Below are 16978 nucleotides of genomic sequence, written 5' to 3' on the forward strand. Positions count from 1 at the left end.
ATAATGTAAAGAACCCACACAGGTGCCTTTCGGCTGAATGTCGCCCTATGGCATTCTTTATCATCGAGTCACAGTTTAATAGCGTAAATAAGCAACCAATGGTGGCCAAAATGTCAAGACTCCAAACTGGTGCTTTTTGGCTGAATTTCGCCCAATAGGATCTTTGATGATTTATCAGTAATGGTTGATGTTTATGTTGATTAATTATTACTGTCTGAAAGTGAATCCTGTGGGAGAATATTATAGGGTTGGTTCAAACAAGTTTTAGAATTTTTTTCCTTAGCGCTAATGGACCCTAAGGGACAACTTCAATTCATCGAACTAAAAGTTTTCAATGTTCATAACCATTCTTTAACTGTCGGAACTCACTAGACCACATTATATTCATGATGAATTTAAAGAATATCGCTGTCAAAAGTTGAGTTCTCCTTCAATTTAGCATTTTTTGTCATTACCTTTAAGACCATACGGAAAGTGCTAAATGTACGGAAAACTCAACTTTTCACAGCGATATTCTTCAAATTTATCATGATTATAATGTGGTCTAGTGAGTTCTGACATTTAAAAATGGGTATGAACATTTAAGGCTTTATTTTCCTTGAATTTAAGTGGTTTTTCAGGGTCTACGGTAAGAAAAAAAGTTTAAAACTTGTTAAAAGTTACTTGAACCTACCCTATAATGTTGAGCTATGACTTCAACTTTCATGAACCCTTACTTGTGCCTTTCAGCTTGATTTCGCTAAATGGAATTATTCATGATTGAAGTCGTGGTTGAGTTTACTATGCTGATAAAATATCATTGGAAAATTTAGGTTTCACCATCATAGTCTTCTACGAGGGCTGTCCCAAAAGAAACCGGACTTTTGTCATAGAAGGCGAACCGAGCGTCGTAATGAAGTTTTCTTGGGCTTGTTTGAAAGCTGATAAGCTACTGAAGATGCTTGTTTTTACAGAATGCAAACATTGGTCTTGGTAAGGAAACTACACGCTTTGGAATAAAGGAAAGTCAAACTCGAGTTGCGATTTTTGTCTTTATTTCAAGAAAAATTTAGATACAACTTAAAAAAAAAAAAAACAGGTTTTAAGTTCAAAACTTCGTTGCTCTCTTATTCAAATGCTTAAAAATAAGGAAATCAACATTTTAAGCAGCTTACCAAGTCATCACCTATCCCCTTCAAAATACTCGCCAGCTTTGTCGATGCATTTTTGCCACCGTTTCTTCAATCGGGAGAAACACTGTTGAAAATCCGCAGGTTTGAATGATCGCAATTCCTTCAAGGTGAAACTGTCAACCGAGAATATTACAATGGTGTTCTGAGACGATTACGCGAAAATGTCCGCAGAAAAAGGCCCGAGCTTTGGAGAGAGAATTCCTGGTTTCTGCATCACGATAATGCACCTGCCCAAGCATCCCTCCAAATTCGCGAATTTTGTGCAAAGAATGCCATGAGTGTCCTTCCTCATCCCCTCTATTCACCTGACCTGGCTCCGTGTGATTTTTTCTTCACAACTTAAATCTACCTTGAAAGGTCGACGTTTTCAAACCATTCCGGAAATTCAAGAGAACACCTTGAAGGAATTGCGATCATTCAAACCTGAGGATTTCCAACAGTGTTTCTCCCAATTGAAGAAACGGTGGCAAAAATGCATCGACAAAGCTGGCGAGTATTTTGAAGGGGATAGGTGATGACTTAGTAAGCTGCTTAAAATGTTGATTTCCTTATTTTTAAGCATTTGAATAAAATTGCAACGAAGTTTTTAACTTAAAACCTGGGTTTTTTTTAAAGTTGTATCTAAATTCTTGAAATAAAGACAAAAATCGCAACTCGAGTTTGACTTTCCTTTATTCCAAAGCGTGTAGTTTCCTTACCAAGACCAATGTTTGCATTCTGTAAAAACAAGCATCTTCAGTAGCTTATCAGCTTTCAAACAAGCCCAAGAAAACTTCATTACGACGCTCGGTTCGCCTTCTATGACAAAAGTCCGGTTTCTTTTGGGACAGCCCTCGTAAAAATAACCATCAGCATTACTGCACCAACCAAAATCTAGCCCAAAAAAATAAAATAATTCGGCTGTAAAAGTGGAAGAAGTTGGGATGTGCAGTCTCAAAATAAAAATACCTAGCTGTGATTGGACATAGCTTTGCTTTCATTGAGACTTTCAAATTTTATGAATAAAATACAGTACGCGTTTAGCAAAAACAGTTAGTTTTGTCCTTACCTGTAGACCATATAAAAAGAGCTAAATTGAAGGAGAACTTAGCTTTTGACAGCGATGCTCTTCAAATTTTTCATATACCTGTACAATGTGTTCTAGTGAGTTTGGATGGTAAAAAATGGTCAGGAACATTTAAAGCTTTATATTCCATGAATGTAAGTTGTCGTTCAGGATAGATTCTGACGACTAGATCCTTACTAGAGTAAGGAAAGAAAGTCTAAAATTGTTAAAAGTCACAGAAAAACGCGAAAAAAGAAAAAAGTCGGAAAAGGAAGTCAAATTTACATAACAATTAAATTAACATAAAAATTTCGTAAAAAGTATTGGAAATTACGAACAAATGTATTTACGTAAAAACTGTATTAAAAAGAAAGTTAATTTTAATTAAGAAAAATAATCTTGGTAAATCAATTTCTCACGTAAATTTGACTCAAAATTCATTTAAAAAACAGGGCCGGATTTACCTACTTGCCGCCCATGGGCCGGATTTACCTACTTGCCGCCCATGGGCCGGATTTACCTACTTGCTGCCTATGGGCCACCTGTATTTTGCCGCCCCCTTCTCATTCGTTTCGAAACATCAATAAAAAACAACTTAATCGGCCCGAAACAGTAACAGAGAAACAACTTAAAACGGGACTGAGGACGCAAATAATAAAAAGAAACACATAAAATATAATAAGAAACCCGGGACGTTTCGCAGGGATCACACCCGCATTTTCAACCGGCAAAACAAGAAAAATTAAAAGAAAGGACACTATGCCCCTCACTACTAGCAAAAGTTCGCACGGAACTTTGCGTGAAAGTTAAGTTCCGTAAACCTATCTACATATGTGTGAACAAGGCCTTCCATTTGTAAGAAATGAAGGTAAAAATTATGCAAGAACAAACATAAATGTGGTTTAATAATTTTAACTTCCGCCGCCGCGCCGCGCTGACCGCACTGTGTTTGGCGCAATGCGTGAAGTATTCCTACAGTCTTGTAGGCGCTATGCGTTTCACGCCGAAAGCCGCACAGTGGATTGAGTCAATTAGAGGGGTCGGACATGAAATTTTTGACAAGAACTGCAAATGTTGATGTTTATTTCGTCACATTTTAAAGTTCAAGGGGTGATACTGGAAGAAAATATCACGAGAAAACCAGTGGAACAGCTTGCAGAACATTAGATTCTTGTATAAACGGAGTTATGAGCGTTTTAAGTTCCCAAATTTTTTCCGACCTCTCTCATTGACTCGATTCACCGTGCGCCGCGCTGAGGGCTTCTCCTTTCTATCTCAAGTCCTCATCATCACTGCTGCACCGCTCCATGCCAAATTGCGTGTTTAGTTTCTCTCTTAACTCGACTAATTAAAGGTGCTGTCTCTTGTGTCACCGAAAGACGCTTTCTCGTTTGTAATTTTTTTTTTCTGAATCCGATTTTTTTTAAACCTACATTTTAAAAAAATGCAAAATTTGCCGCCCTCTGCGTTAAGAAATGAGAGAGAGATGCTGTACTCGATTATCTAATGCATCTGACGAGTTTTTCAATTCAAAAAGGAATGTATTACACTCCACAAATAAATCACGTTTGAAGCGCAAACCGGAAAAAAACACGATTTGTCAAAAGTATTCATTAAGTATTGCACTTTCCACAGAAGCATATTGCACAAAAATGTCACTGTAACGACTTCCGGATATGGTTGCGACCAACTTAAGGCTCAAAATTTTGATTTGTTCGCTCCCTAAAAAAAATGGTCCATCTCTGTAACTGTGCTCACCAAAACTGACAAAGATCCCAGGGTCACAGGCTGTCGTGGTCCCGGAGACATTTTTCAGGGTTGAAATTCTTCCTCTTATTTAATTGTTTTTTATATAAACTTAGGCTAGGACACTATCCCTAAATAACAAACAGACCAATTTGGCTCCAATGCCTCGAGCTCTGCACGTGTAAACTTGAGTTTTTTGTTTTTATTACTTTCGTCGGTCTGCTCAGGGCCGAAGGGGGCCCTCCCTCCCCCCTTCCTCCTCTTACAGTCACGCTCCGGCGTGGCTGCAGCCGTTGCGCCGCGTCATTTTTGTGGGAACATTGATCAGCGTTTCGAGCCTTAAGGCTCAGTTCGGGTGCGATATTCTATCGTCTACGCGCCCAACCCCCCCTCCCCCTCCCCTCCCAAAGACGCTCTGCGCCACCTGACTATCGATATTTTAGACCAAAATATTGTATCGATATTTCAACGTTGATATATCGTCCGTATCCATACATTTATCTCCAGAAATATCGAATCGATTTTTCTTTCTTTCTTCTGCTGAGTTGTGTATTTTACACCTCGGAAAATCGGAAATTATGGTCAATTTTTCATAGTTCGAATTTCGGATTTCGCTGGCCAGGTTGTACAGACCTACGTCACAGGGTAAACAAACCTCAAGATGCAAATACCTCCTTTTTTTCTCTATGTAGGTATAGGACTTTTCGCGTGGCTGCTCGACGGTTTGTTAATCTGTGGAGGTTAAGCTACATTCACGCGTCGCAAGCAACCTGGCGCGTCTGCTTCTTGCTACTGCGAGCACGCCTTCATTTCCTCCTGCACGCAACAAGGACAACCGCGATGAGAAAGAATTCCATTCGGCGAAATCGAGCCGAGAGCAGGCACCACGAGTATATACATATGGGTTATTTTAGTGATGGGTGGGATTTTATTTAAAATTCCTATGAATCCTAGGTATAGTATTTACTTTAGTAAACAATTATCATTTATTCCATCACTTCTTCGGATTATTTATTTTTAATCAATCTATATTCATGTGAAGTGTAGCTCATCTGCATTTTTCTTTCCCTGGAACCTAAATGTATATTATGAGTTTGAATCCATCAGAAACTAAGTCAGTCAAAATCAAATTTAACTACATACGAAGTGAAAACGATTTGTATTTCGCAAATCAAAGTGATAGTTAAAGCAACCAAACTGTGTCAGAAATGTTCCCAAATTACTAGGTAAGGCTTTTATGAGCTCATCATCTGATCCAATAATTTTAATTGTGGCATTTCATTCGGCATGTCGCCGCACGACTTCTATGATACTCAAAGTCTCACATATATAATTTGAAAGGGGGGGTCTGGGGGGGCGGCGCCCCCTCAGCAGGTAGCTTTTGCTACTTGTTTTCTTTTTGCCTTCTTATTCCCTGTTTATCCTCTTTCTCCTCTTTATTTCTATTCTTCTTCCTCTTCTCAGTCTTATTTTGTTCAGAGGCAACACTCGCAACATGTTGTGAAAACAAGCAACAATCGCATTTTATTCGAAGTTGTTTTGTGTTGTGGGGGCAGGGCTTATTTTCGCGCGCAAAATTTGGGAATCCCTACAGCAACATTGTTGTACAACAACTGCAACGTGCTCAGAGGCAAGTCGTTTTTATGTTGTTGCCCAAGACAACGCTGTTTTTTAACCTAAAATTAGAATTCGCTTTCTCATTGGTTGTTCAAAATCACGCAAAACAAATAAGAAAAAATTAGAAACAGTTAGTTGCTTCGAACAAAATACAACTCTCCTAATTCCTGTTTTATCTTCCATTCTTTTTCTCTTATTCCCTCTCTATTTTCCCTTTCTCCATTGCTTCTTGTTCATATTTTACCTTCCATTCTTTTCCTCTTCTTTCTTTCTTTTCCCCTTCTCTCCTTCCTCCTTTACCCTTAAAGGGCTTCGAAGTAGACAAATTCATGTCAGTAGTGTCACTGGAAGTACACTGAAAAGTAAAGCGTTACTGGTGTGGTCGGAATGGAGATATTGCATGTGTGACGAATTTGCGATTTGACCGTTGATTCTTTTGTAAAAGTTCGCGAGAAACTTGATGATGCCACTGGTTTTCTCTGAAATCACCTCCCAAGCTCAAAAAAAGCTCTCAACTTGAGAGCTACTACATCAAGACAAGCTCTCCATGCAAAGATAGGGAGTATATACAGTAGCAGGGTTGCCGTGTTTTCAGTTTTGGAGTCCCCAAATAAAGTGGCAGCTCTGTCAGTTTATTTGCCCCCTATCTTTGCATGGAGAGTTCCTCTTGATGTAGACGTAGACTCTCAGGGTAGGGTGGGATATCCCCTCCATTTTTGCCTCAACATGAGAGCCTTTTTTGAGCTTGGGAGTTGATTTCAGAGAAAACCAGTGGCACCATCGTGTTTCTCGCGAATTTTTACATAAAAATCTACAGTCAAATCGCAAATTCCTCACACATGCTACATCTCCACTGCACTGACAATTTTAGTCTTAGGATTTTAATATACTGGGTGTTCCAGAGCACCCTCTCACTATTTTTTTCTCGGAAACAGCCGAGAATTGAACTTCAGGGCATAAACTTACAGGGGTAAATCAACCCCTAAGAATTCAATGAAAATATTCTCAGCCCCTCAAAACCTCATGGGGGGGGAGTCTAAGGGGGTGCCCGCGTCTCTCGCATTTTTCAAATGGGAAGGGTACGATTTGACAAAAGAAAAGTCCTAATATGTCAAACTAACTAAAGGAGATCACAAAGGATCCCCTGTCACAAGGGAAGGTCCCAAAAGATTATGAAAAACGGTCAAAGAGGGTCGCCCTCTGAAGTGGTAAAGTAATGTTCCTCGCATTGTGGCTTGTGCACTGACAAAGAGATCGACGCTTCGAATCCCTCCGATCCAACATTATTTTCAGTCATACCTGTGTTGTTATGCACGATTTCTTCTTTCTCTCTTCCAACCGTACACGTAACCTCCTTTCGCAAGTTCGCCTTCTCAGGTTTCTTTTTGCCAGTCACGTCCTTGCTTTTCTTCCATTTGTAGGCTTTTTTCGTGGCTTTTGTTGGCAGTTTTTTATTTGTTGTTTCACTTTTTCAATACTTATAACTAACTTTAATCAGCTTATAGTTTTAAGCGACTGTATTTGCTTTTCAATCCGTGGCAAATTGCTCCATGCTCGAATATTATTTCAGTTCTCACAGCAGGATCACAATCTCTCAAAGTCACTGTACTGTTTTTTATTCTCTACTTTAGTAAAAAACTGATGAAGTCCTCATCAAACTTTTCTCTCTCTCTCTCTCTCTCTCTCTCTAATTTTTTACATTCCCTTCAACTTTCGAGGGAACAGGGCACCTCGGGACGCTCAGGGATTTCATTTGTGTTTCCCTGGTTCCTGATGCTTTCTAATATTCCAGCTATGGATTCTTGGAAAAAGGAAATATCCAAAATTCAAACTTAAACTTTTGAATGATTTATATTTTGAGGAAACTGTCAATGTAGGTGTGGAGATGATGCATATGTTGACTTAGTATGTAATGCGGTTAATTTTAGGCTGAACTTGAAAGTTGACTCTCGTTTAAATGGAACTTGTTCATTTAAAGGGGGGGGGGGAAGAAACAATAAAAGAATAATAAATTCCAACTTGTAGCACGGCAAGAGTTAACTTAAATAATCCTGCAATGAGTGTCCTCAAAAATCCTTATCCGTCGTCTGAAATTTCGATTCGTTTTAAACTACCAGGAAAAGAGCTCTCAGCATCTAACGCCTTAACCATTTTACTTTTCTCAGAAGGTGAGATATCATCGTCAAAAAAAGCTAGACCACAATTTTCTGGTGTGAGATACTATAGATGATTAAGAACTTTTGATAAATCAGCCTCTGAAATTGCCGCGTCTACTTTCCTGTACTCAATAAGCTGCTTTACATAGTTTAAGTCAATGGCTGGTGCTTTGGTTAATAAAGGAGCAGAGAATCACTTCTTCACATACGGTTTTACAATGAAAATACATAAATCCCTTAAATTGGTTTTTTCGTCTCTAGTTAGTTGAAAATTGTCCCTGAATAAAAATATTGTTAACGTGTAAATGGCTTTTACCATCCACTGTGCATGATGGAAGGCCCCTGGTGCACGAATCAATTTGTTTGGAGGAAAACTAAGTTAGAAGCAAAAACTCTTCATAATCCTCTCTAGGTTGTTGAATTTTTAGCGTTTCATTAACGAACTTTATTATATCAGAATAACCAGTCTCCATAAGTTTTTTCACTATCTTATCGTTAATACCTGCTTTAAATTTACTGTGGTCTAGTTTAGACCAACTCTCTCTAAAATGCTTCAAAATTTCAACATTAGGACTGGTTGAAGTGAGCATTTTTGCCTCAAGCGCCCCTTTTAAGGACAGCTCATCAATGTGATGCCGGCATGGGAACCATTGTAACTCTCTCTCAAGTAATTGTTCAAGTATAGTGGCTGCTTTCTTTAGATGACTTAAATTGGAAGAGGTGGTATCGCAACAGCACCCTTCCACTTTATCCACCAAGTCCCACGCTAACAGTGCCTCGTATACAGCATTTGCTCCTTAAACCGTGAGCCATTTCAAGAAACACCGAAACTTTTTACAGACAACTTCCTGCACGTAGTTCGTATCATTCTCAATATTTGAGGGCAAAAAACAAAACATGGCAAAATCTGGGTCCGAGCTCCCTGCTCCCAAATTCGTCCCAATGAGTCAGAACAGATTTGCCCCATGAAGACAATCTCAAGTTCAAGTTTTATCTAATCTATGCCCTACTGATGTTTACTCTTGAGAAGGAAAGAGGCATGAAAAGTTGCAGAATCCCCAGCAACCATCCGCGTCGGTCACCGGTCAACGATGCATCTTCTTTTCAACACCAATAACGCTACCCTTATATACTACTTATTTCCGGCTCCAATGCAACCGCTCAGATGGCACAATGGGTAGAGCATTCGCCTGCCTCAGTGAGGATGCCGAGTTCGGTTCCCGTCTCCGGAAATTTTTTTTTTTTTTTTCCAATCTGTAAAATCTGGTAAAATCCCCCAATCATGATTCTTCGTCCAAATAAGTCACAAAACTCATTTTTACAACAATTAATTTAATATTGAAAATAGTTAGCTCAATCAGCGACTTTTACTGACTTAGCGGTTAGGTCAAAACTCATTTTTACAACAATTAATTTAATATTGAAAATAGTTAGCTAAATCAGCGACTTTTACTGACTTAGCGGTTAGGTTCGGTTAGGTTAGGTTAGGTTAGGCTAGGTTAGGTTAGGTTAGGCTAGGTTAGGTTAGGTTAGGTTAGGTTAGGTTAGGTTAGGTCATCAGCTCTTTAATAAATTAGTGGCATTCTGTTCAACTAATGTTTTTCAAAAAAAAAAAAAAATTAATGTTTCACTCAACTTAAATTTTTTTAATTTCCGACTTTAAAAATTACAATCCTACTGTTTTTTTCGAAATTCCCGCGCTAATCTACGAGATAGCATCCGAATAGTCAATGGTCATCGGTCGATTACCGGTGCGCTCGTGGCAACTTTTCAACGCCTCTTTCCTTCTCAAAGTGCTTAATCCTACTATGCAGTGTTAAACTGACTTTTTTAGCACAATCTAGCAACACTCCTTGCATCCAAGACTCCCGCATATCGGCAATAAAAGTCACCAAAGACAAGAGAACCTTTGATGCTTCTCCCTGAGATTTTTCGCTGACACACTCAAAATTTTACATGTCCCGGCTCTTTCAAGCTAATTTCAAATTTTATCTCCATGCCCTTATCACAGTAATTTTTGCCTTATTTTTCTAATGAAAATGATGTATAACAATATTGGGTTGCTCCGGAGTAAATAGTGGGATCTGACGCCTTAGCCTCACATAACATCATATGAGAGATTTCAGAGCTGTCCGGCGGTAGCCATAAACTTTCACATATAGTGGCAGAATGACTGGTCTGAAAGTAAAAATGCTGAAGAACTATAGTATAGAAAATTAAATTTGCAACATTTCTCTACTGTATGCATTTTTTGGTAAGAGCCGTATTTTTCGAGCAACGGGCAATTTTGTAAATTTTTTGCCGATCATTTCAATTTCTGTCTAAAAAGTGGTGCTTGGGGCACGTGTTAATATTATAATTGGGCTCAAATTGTGCAAGGGTCATTTTTTTGATCAAGTTTAGGGGGTGGGAGCTAAAATTAGAAGGGGTCAAATTTTAGGGCCAACCTAATCTTCAGATAGGGTGATAGGCGGCAAGTCTCGGTTTAAATTTCTTCTCCAAATGGCGGCGGTTATTCTGTTAAATTCTCTAATATATTCCGTTTTTTACACCAAGAAATTGGGGCTGGGGTTCTTATAGTGGTCGAATTGACGTGAAATTTGATCGGCACGTTTAACTTAGCTTGTCAAAGTAGAAACTTAAACAAATTTATTAATCGTGCTCACCAAAAAAATTTTGAACTGTAAAACCAAAAAAATATAAGTGGTTTTACGCTTCAGTAAAAAGAGGGAGTCCCAAGAGTCAGGGGATCAAAACTGAAGGAGTCTCATCAAAGTAGTTCCTGTGAAGAGCATTTGAGTCCAATCTCATGCTCCTCTCACATCAGAAATTTTTTTTAAGAGAGGAAAATGTACTAGAGTCTTAACACTAAATATGAGACAAAACAATATAAAAAGGGGTTAGGTAGCAATCCCTAAAAGTTATCAAATTTGCTGAAGTGCGGGGTTAAGGCTTTTCTTCTTTTTTTAACATAATATAACTTAATTCCGATTGGCTGTAGGCGCCATTGGGATAAAAGCCACCAAACCAACAGAGATAGAAAAAACTCAATTCCAAATCAGTGGGCTGATTGAAAATTCGAAAGTCGATTTCTTCAAAGGACATCTGATGGTGATCTATGAGCTTGAAACATACAAGGTTTGCACTTACCGCAGCATCTTTTAAAAATCATTAGTCTGCTCTAAATTGTCTCTCAACATCAACTTGAACCTATATCAAAGCTGAGGTACCTACTGCATTTTCCTCTTTTCCCGTCAGTCCATCAGGTACTGAAGCCCAAAATGAAGAATTGAAAATAGAACCAAGACAAAGCAGCAACAATGGGTTAAAATTTGAAAAAGGATTATTTTCATCAACATTATCTGTGAAAGTCTATGCTCTCTGAATTTTAAGTGTAAGATCACTTCTTTACACCAAATTGTACTACCTGCAATACTTCCAAAATTTTACCCAATTTCATAAATATTGGGTGTTATCGCTTTAATTAGTGTTTCTGTAGCAACCCTATAAAGGCTATTAAAATTGGCTGATTTCCTGCAAGGTCCCTCTCTTTAATCTTTTTGAAAACTAATAAAAACAATGCTTGAATAGAAGTAAAAATCTGTATGAATGTAGTTTTGCCATCAAAAAGCGTCTTACTCTTTAATCCTTCCCCATATTTGTCAACAATCATAGAGAGCCCAAAATCTGTCTCTTCAGATTTGTACCCAAAAATTCATCAGTTGCTTATTTCTTTATCTGTTTTTCTTTTTGCAGGTGGAAGACAAAGCTACAATAATTCCATTGGTTGCTGGGCTAAGGAAGGAAGTCCAAAATTTAGTTGCGGAAGTAAGTTCCTTTTCTTGGCAGTATTATTGGAATTTTTTCTTGTTTACTTCAAAATACCGCAATATTTTACTTCAACTCCTTGATTTTTTAGACCTACAACGCCAAGAAAGTAGGCCTTGGGTTTTTAAGACTTATTCTTCATTGGTTCGAGAAAAGTTGAAGAAGTTGAAAATAAGGACCACCCTTGTGCTGGATCCATAAAAATTCGAGTTTTTTTCTTTCTATTTTTTCTTGTACAGTTGAAAGAATAAATTTTTGTAGCACATGTCAGATGGTTCACAACAATTTATAATAACAAGTTATCTATTTCAAAATTCATCTATTGTATGGCAGGCTTTAGCAATTATCAGATTTTAGGGTTGAAATTTTGCATAGGGCTCTTTGATAGTCCCAAGGAGAGATTGCAGTTGAGGAGCACCAATTTTCGAAATTCGGGTCGTGTTAATACACCCTTTTCGATCATTTTAACATACATGAACCTTTTCAAAGTCTTAGCTTGTTGTCCTTGGCCTGCACTTTCATGATCAATGCTACAAAATTCGGAAATATTTGAAAGTTTGTATTTTTGGTGAAGTAGGACCTAGAATGCTCATTAATTGGACGTAATGGAAAAACGGAAAGAAGCACCATATTTCCAATTTTCAGTTCTTGGCGAATGTAGATGCCCTGAAAAGTTATGATCTGCTTTGCTTATTCACTGCCATTCAAAACCAGATGAATTCAAAATTGGTAAGTTTCTATCAGAAATGAATGCCAAAAGTTAAATCAACTCCCTTGAGTTTGCTGATCTCATCATAGTCCAAGATGGATTCCATAAACTAATTTTCTCGTAAATTTGGTTATTTAGGGCATGCAAATGATCTTTGAAAGCTATAAGCTGGATGGATACACCGAGCGCCTTGCAGAACAAGTCTTTAACTTCCAAGAAAAAGTTGAGGATGTTTTGGTTGTTGAAGAACAATTGGAAGGTTATGTTCGCTCACTTGAAACTTGTCCATATTCTGCCAATACTTTCTCAGAAATTTTAGCCAAAATTCAACATTCAGTTGATGATCTGTCCCTTCGACAATACTCAAATCTTCACATTTGGGTCAGCCGTCTTGATCAAGAGGTAATATATACAATCATAAAATTTTAATCTTAGTAATAAATGTGTATGAAAGTATTTACATGCATGCGTGTTTAAGGTGATTCGTCAAGCTCTCTGACGTGGTGGAACTAGCATGCGATATATCGCATCAATTAGGTCAAAAGTATCGGCAGATTTTTAACTTTTAGCCATAAAGGGATGAAAGCCTCTGCACATGAGCTTAAAGAATCATTTTAAACCAAAAAATTGGCAAAATTTAGAGAAGTGAAAGCAGAATCCTGTTAGGAGATAAACCTCCATACAATACAGATATCGTTAACTGTATCGAATGCGAGGTTTTTTCCTTGCAGGATTCTGCTTTCATTTCTCTGAATTTTACCAATTCTTTGGTTTAATAGGATTCTTTAAGCTCATGCGCAGGGGTTATCGTCCGTTTTTGGTAAAAGGCTCAAAATCTGCCAAGCATTTGGACCTAATCGCTGCGATATATTGCATGCCAGTTTGACCACGTCAGAGAGCTTGATGAATCATCTTAATACTCATTTTTATACGATTCATTTCATCTTTTTCCAATGCTTATGTTCAAGAAATCCAAAAAAATACTGTAAATATGGCTCTCCAAAACTAAATTATAATCGATACAGGGTGGCCCAGACCTACCGTACCAGGCCTTCTTTCCGAAGAAAAGTGGTTTCTGAGTTCTGAAAGGAGGATGGTTGAAAAGGGAATCGACCTCAAGGAATTCGAATTTCATGTTTTCGGAAGCCTTCCGCCCTCTTGCAGGAGGTATTTTGGGAGATAACCCCAGTATCTGGAAATTGCAGAGAGAATGTGGTAGGATAAGTTCAAAAATGAAATTTACGCAAAATTTCAAGAAGAGTCCTAAAAACCGTTCTTCGAAAGCTCAATTTTGAGGCGAATTAGAGCCTCTCAAAAGAGTAGATTACCTACCCTGCTTCAGCTCCCCGTGCACAACGCTAGTTTTCTTCAAAATAAACGGAAAATCCCGGAAAAAGTTGCAAAGTAGGGTAATTTTTCACAAAAAACACAAATTCTTAGGTCCTAGCCCTCTAAAAAAGCTCCCCCGGGGCCATGTGGGGAGGGGGCCCAGGCCCCATTTATCCCCTTCGCGCCCAACCCTAGTTTTCTTAAAAATTATCGGAAAACATCTGGAAAAATTTCAAATTCAGGGTAATTTTCCATTAAAAACACAAAGAGGGTTATGCAAAACGGCCAAAAAGTGACCCTGCAGGGATTGTACGAAACTTTGTGGGATGATTGTATAGGTCATTTTGGGCCTACATCTGGCTGCTTTTAGAGAAAAACCGCAGGGAAACAGCGTTGCCATTTTTTACAGTCGTAACCTTCAAACATCCATAACTTTCGCAAAAATGCAGTTATAAAGCTTGTATTTATACCAAAATATGCAAAAAATTTTGCCCTATCGACCTATGCAAAAGAAAATTTTATTCGAGTCCACTGTTGCCACGTTTGGGCCATATTTTTAATCATCATAATTATTAAAAATCACGTTATCACCTAAAAGTGTGTTTGTAGTTGGTGGGGATTGAATAAAAACCTGTCAGAATTGTTGTTCGTTCGATTCTGCATCCATTGATATGATATACTTTTCTGAGAGGCTTAGGGAATCCAAGTTACAGCGATTTAAAGACGCCCGATTTTGACGCTCGTTTAAGTACGTTTCGAGACTTCTTGTCGAAGCAAAACGACTAGACAAAACAAAATTCGACAAATTTCATGTTTTAAGCTTTTTTGAAACTTTCATGTCATTTTTAGAAATTCAAGTAGCGGCGGTGTTGCCGTTTTTCAATGAAAACCACCGCTGCGATCACAATTGAAAGTAGTACTCATTTAATCACGTCTAGCTACGTAGTTTATCCTAAACTGGTCATTTTGGGCCTACATCTGGCTGCTTTTAGGCAAAAACCGCAGGGAAACAGCGTTGCCATTTTTTAAAGTTGTAACCTTCAAACATCCATAACTTTCGCAAAAATGCAGTTATAAAGCTCGTATTTATACCAAAATATGCAAAAAATTTTGCTCTATCGACCTATGCAAAAGAAAATTTTATTCGAGTCCACTGTTGCCACGTTTGGGCCATTTTTTTAATTTTCACAATGATTAAAAATTACGTTATCGCCTAAAAGTGTGTTTGCAGTTGGTGGGGATTGAATGAAAACCTGTCGGAATTATTGTTCGTTCGATTCCGCATCCATTGATGTGTTATACTTCTCTGAGAGGCTTAGGGAATCCAAGTTACAGCGATTTAAAAATTCGGCAACACGCCTGACGCCCGATTTTGACGCTCGTTTAAGTACGTTTCGCGACTCCGTGTTGAAGGAAAACGCCTGGTTAAAACAAAATTCTAAGAGCCAGTTCATGTTTTACGCTTTTTTGAAACTTTCACGTCATTTTTAGAAATTCAAGTAGCGGTGGTGTTGCCGGTTTTCAATGAAAACCACCGCTGCGATCACAATTGAAAGTAGTACTTATTTAATCACGTCTTTTTACATAGTTTATCCTAAACTGACCATTTGCGACATGATGTTAACAACGTCGCCTAATTTCCGTCGGAATTCGCATAGAGGCGGGGTTGCCAGTTTTCAAGGAAACCGCCGCCGCAATCACAAAAAATGTATCACTCACTAAATCACGTCCAGCCTTATTCTGTAGTTGGAATTGTCGATTTATCGAATCGATGGTTTCTTCTATCTCTTTGCAATGGCACTGGTACCCGACAATAACGAGGTACCGATATCGTATCGAGATCAAGATCAATGGATCTAGGTCCCTTTCCAAAACCAATCATCGGACCACTCGGGTGATTCGGTAGCTTTAAATTTCGACACCTCGGCCGGCCGGTCGGTCCAGGGAAACCCGACGCAACGCGTGGCGGCACTATGCCGGCCCCAAACGGTCAAAGCGGGCACCGAGTGGACGCAGCGCGACGATCCGCGCCGTGCATCGCTCGAACGCCCTTTCCGCTTGTTTGTGGGTGAACGGTTATAAATACGCCAAAACGGACGAAATTTTGGCACTTGGGGTCTTCATTCGGCAAATTCTACTGGGAATTGACTATCCACACTTTCTTTAACGACATTACTGTAGATGGGCCATTCTGGAGGGCGCTACCGACTAGTTACCGGGGGATAACAGGCCAACTGTGCTTTACTCGTGCACGATACGTCAAAACGGACGAAATTTTCGGCCTATAGGCTCACAATTTGACAAAATCTGTGTGGAAACATGTGTTTGTACCTTTAATAAAACGGATTAAAGATTTGGGCCTTTTCGGGACTCAATTTTATGCGGCGAACGGTACTTCATATGGGGTCCGTTTGACAACTTTTTTTCGAAGTTACGCATTTCCCCTCTTAAAGTTGAAAATTTCGATCCACCCTAGCCCAGGCCCCGGGCCCCCTCTCCACGTGGCCCCGGGGAGCTTTTTAGAGGGCTAGGACCTAAGAATTCGTGTTTCTTGTGAAAAATTACCCTACTTTGCAACTTTTCCGGGGATTTTCCATTAATTTTGAAGAAAACTAGCGTTGTGCGCGGGGAGCTGAAGCAGGGTAGGTAATCTACTCTTTTGATAGGCTCTAATTCGGCTCAAAATTGAGCTTTCGAAGAACGGTTTTTAGGACTCTTCTTGAAATTTTGCGTAAATTTCATTTTTGAACTTATCCTACCACATTCTCTCTGCAATTTCCAGATACTGGGGTTATCTCCCAAAATACTCCCTGCAAGAGGGCGGGAGGCTTCCGAAAACATGAAATTCGAATTCCTTGGGGTTGATTTCCTTTTCAACTATCCACCTTTCAGAACTCAGAAACCACTTTTCCTTCGGAAGAAAGGCCTGGTACGTTAGGTCTGGGCCACCCTGTATAATAAAATTATTTCCAGTCTGACACGACCAATGGATTTCTGGCCCTGTGCCACGGCCTCCCCATGTCCCACGTCCGGAACCCCAGCAGGCGGGTCTCCGGTCCCCCCGCCGTGTTTTCCGGTCTGATCTTCCGAGGGGTAGATGCAACTCGCAAGGCTAGTTTTCCAATAAAATTTCTGTTCATGAGAATCTGTAAATCTACACATGGATTAACCTTGTTAATATTGTCGAAAGACTTGTTGAACTCATGCTGTAAGTCAACACTGCTGGATTATGGATAACATCTTGATGAACGTATTTTATTTTGTAAACTTTCTCTTTTTCTGTGTATATGTTTTTTACATATGTACATTCTAACAAGATGGCGAAATAGTGCTGGATCCACACCATTTTGCAGGGAAAACAAAGCCAAGAAATTTC

The 16978-nt window shown here is 39.0% G+C and overlaps 1 protein-coding gene across 1 annotated transcript in view; it reads left to right on the plus strand.

Moving 5' to 3' along the window:
- Positions 1-16978, plus strand: part of Dhc64C (dynein heavy chain, cytoplasmic) — a 196692-nt gene that overhangs the window by 37072 nt on the left and 142642 nt on the right. Inside the window, 2 exon segments of the mRNA XM_072306491.1 lie at positions 11493-11564; positions 12412-12675. Coding sequence (XP_072162592.1) covers positions 11493-11564; positions 12412-12675 — 336 coding nt within the window.

The sequence above is a fragment of the Bemisia tabaci genome, chromosome 1 (assembly GCF_918797505.1).
Source record: "Bemisia tabaci chromosome 1, PGI_BMITA_v3".
In the NCBI taxonomy this organism is placed as follows: Eukaryota; Metazoa; Arthropoda; class Insecta; order Hemiptera; family Aleyrodidae; genus Bemisia; species Bemisia tabaci.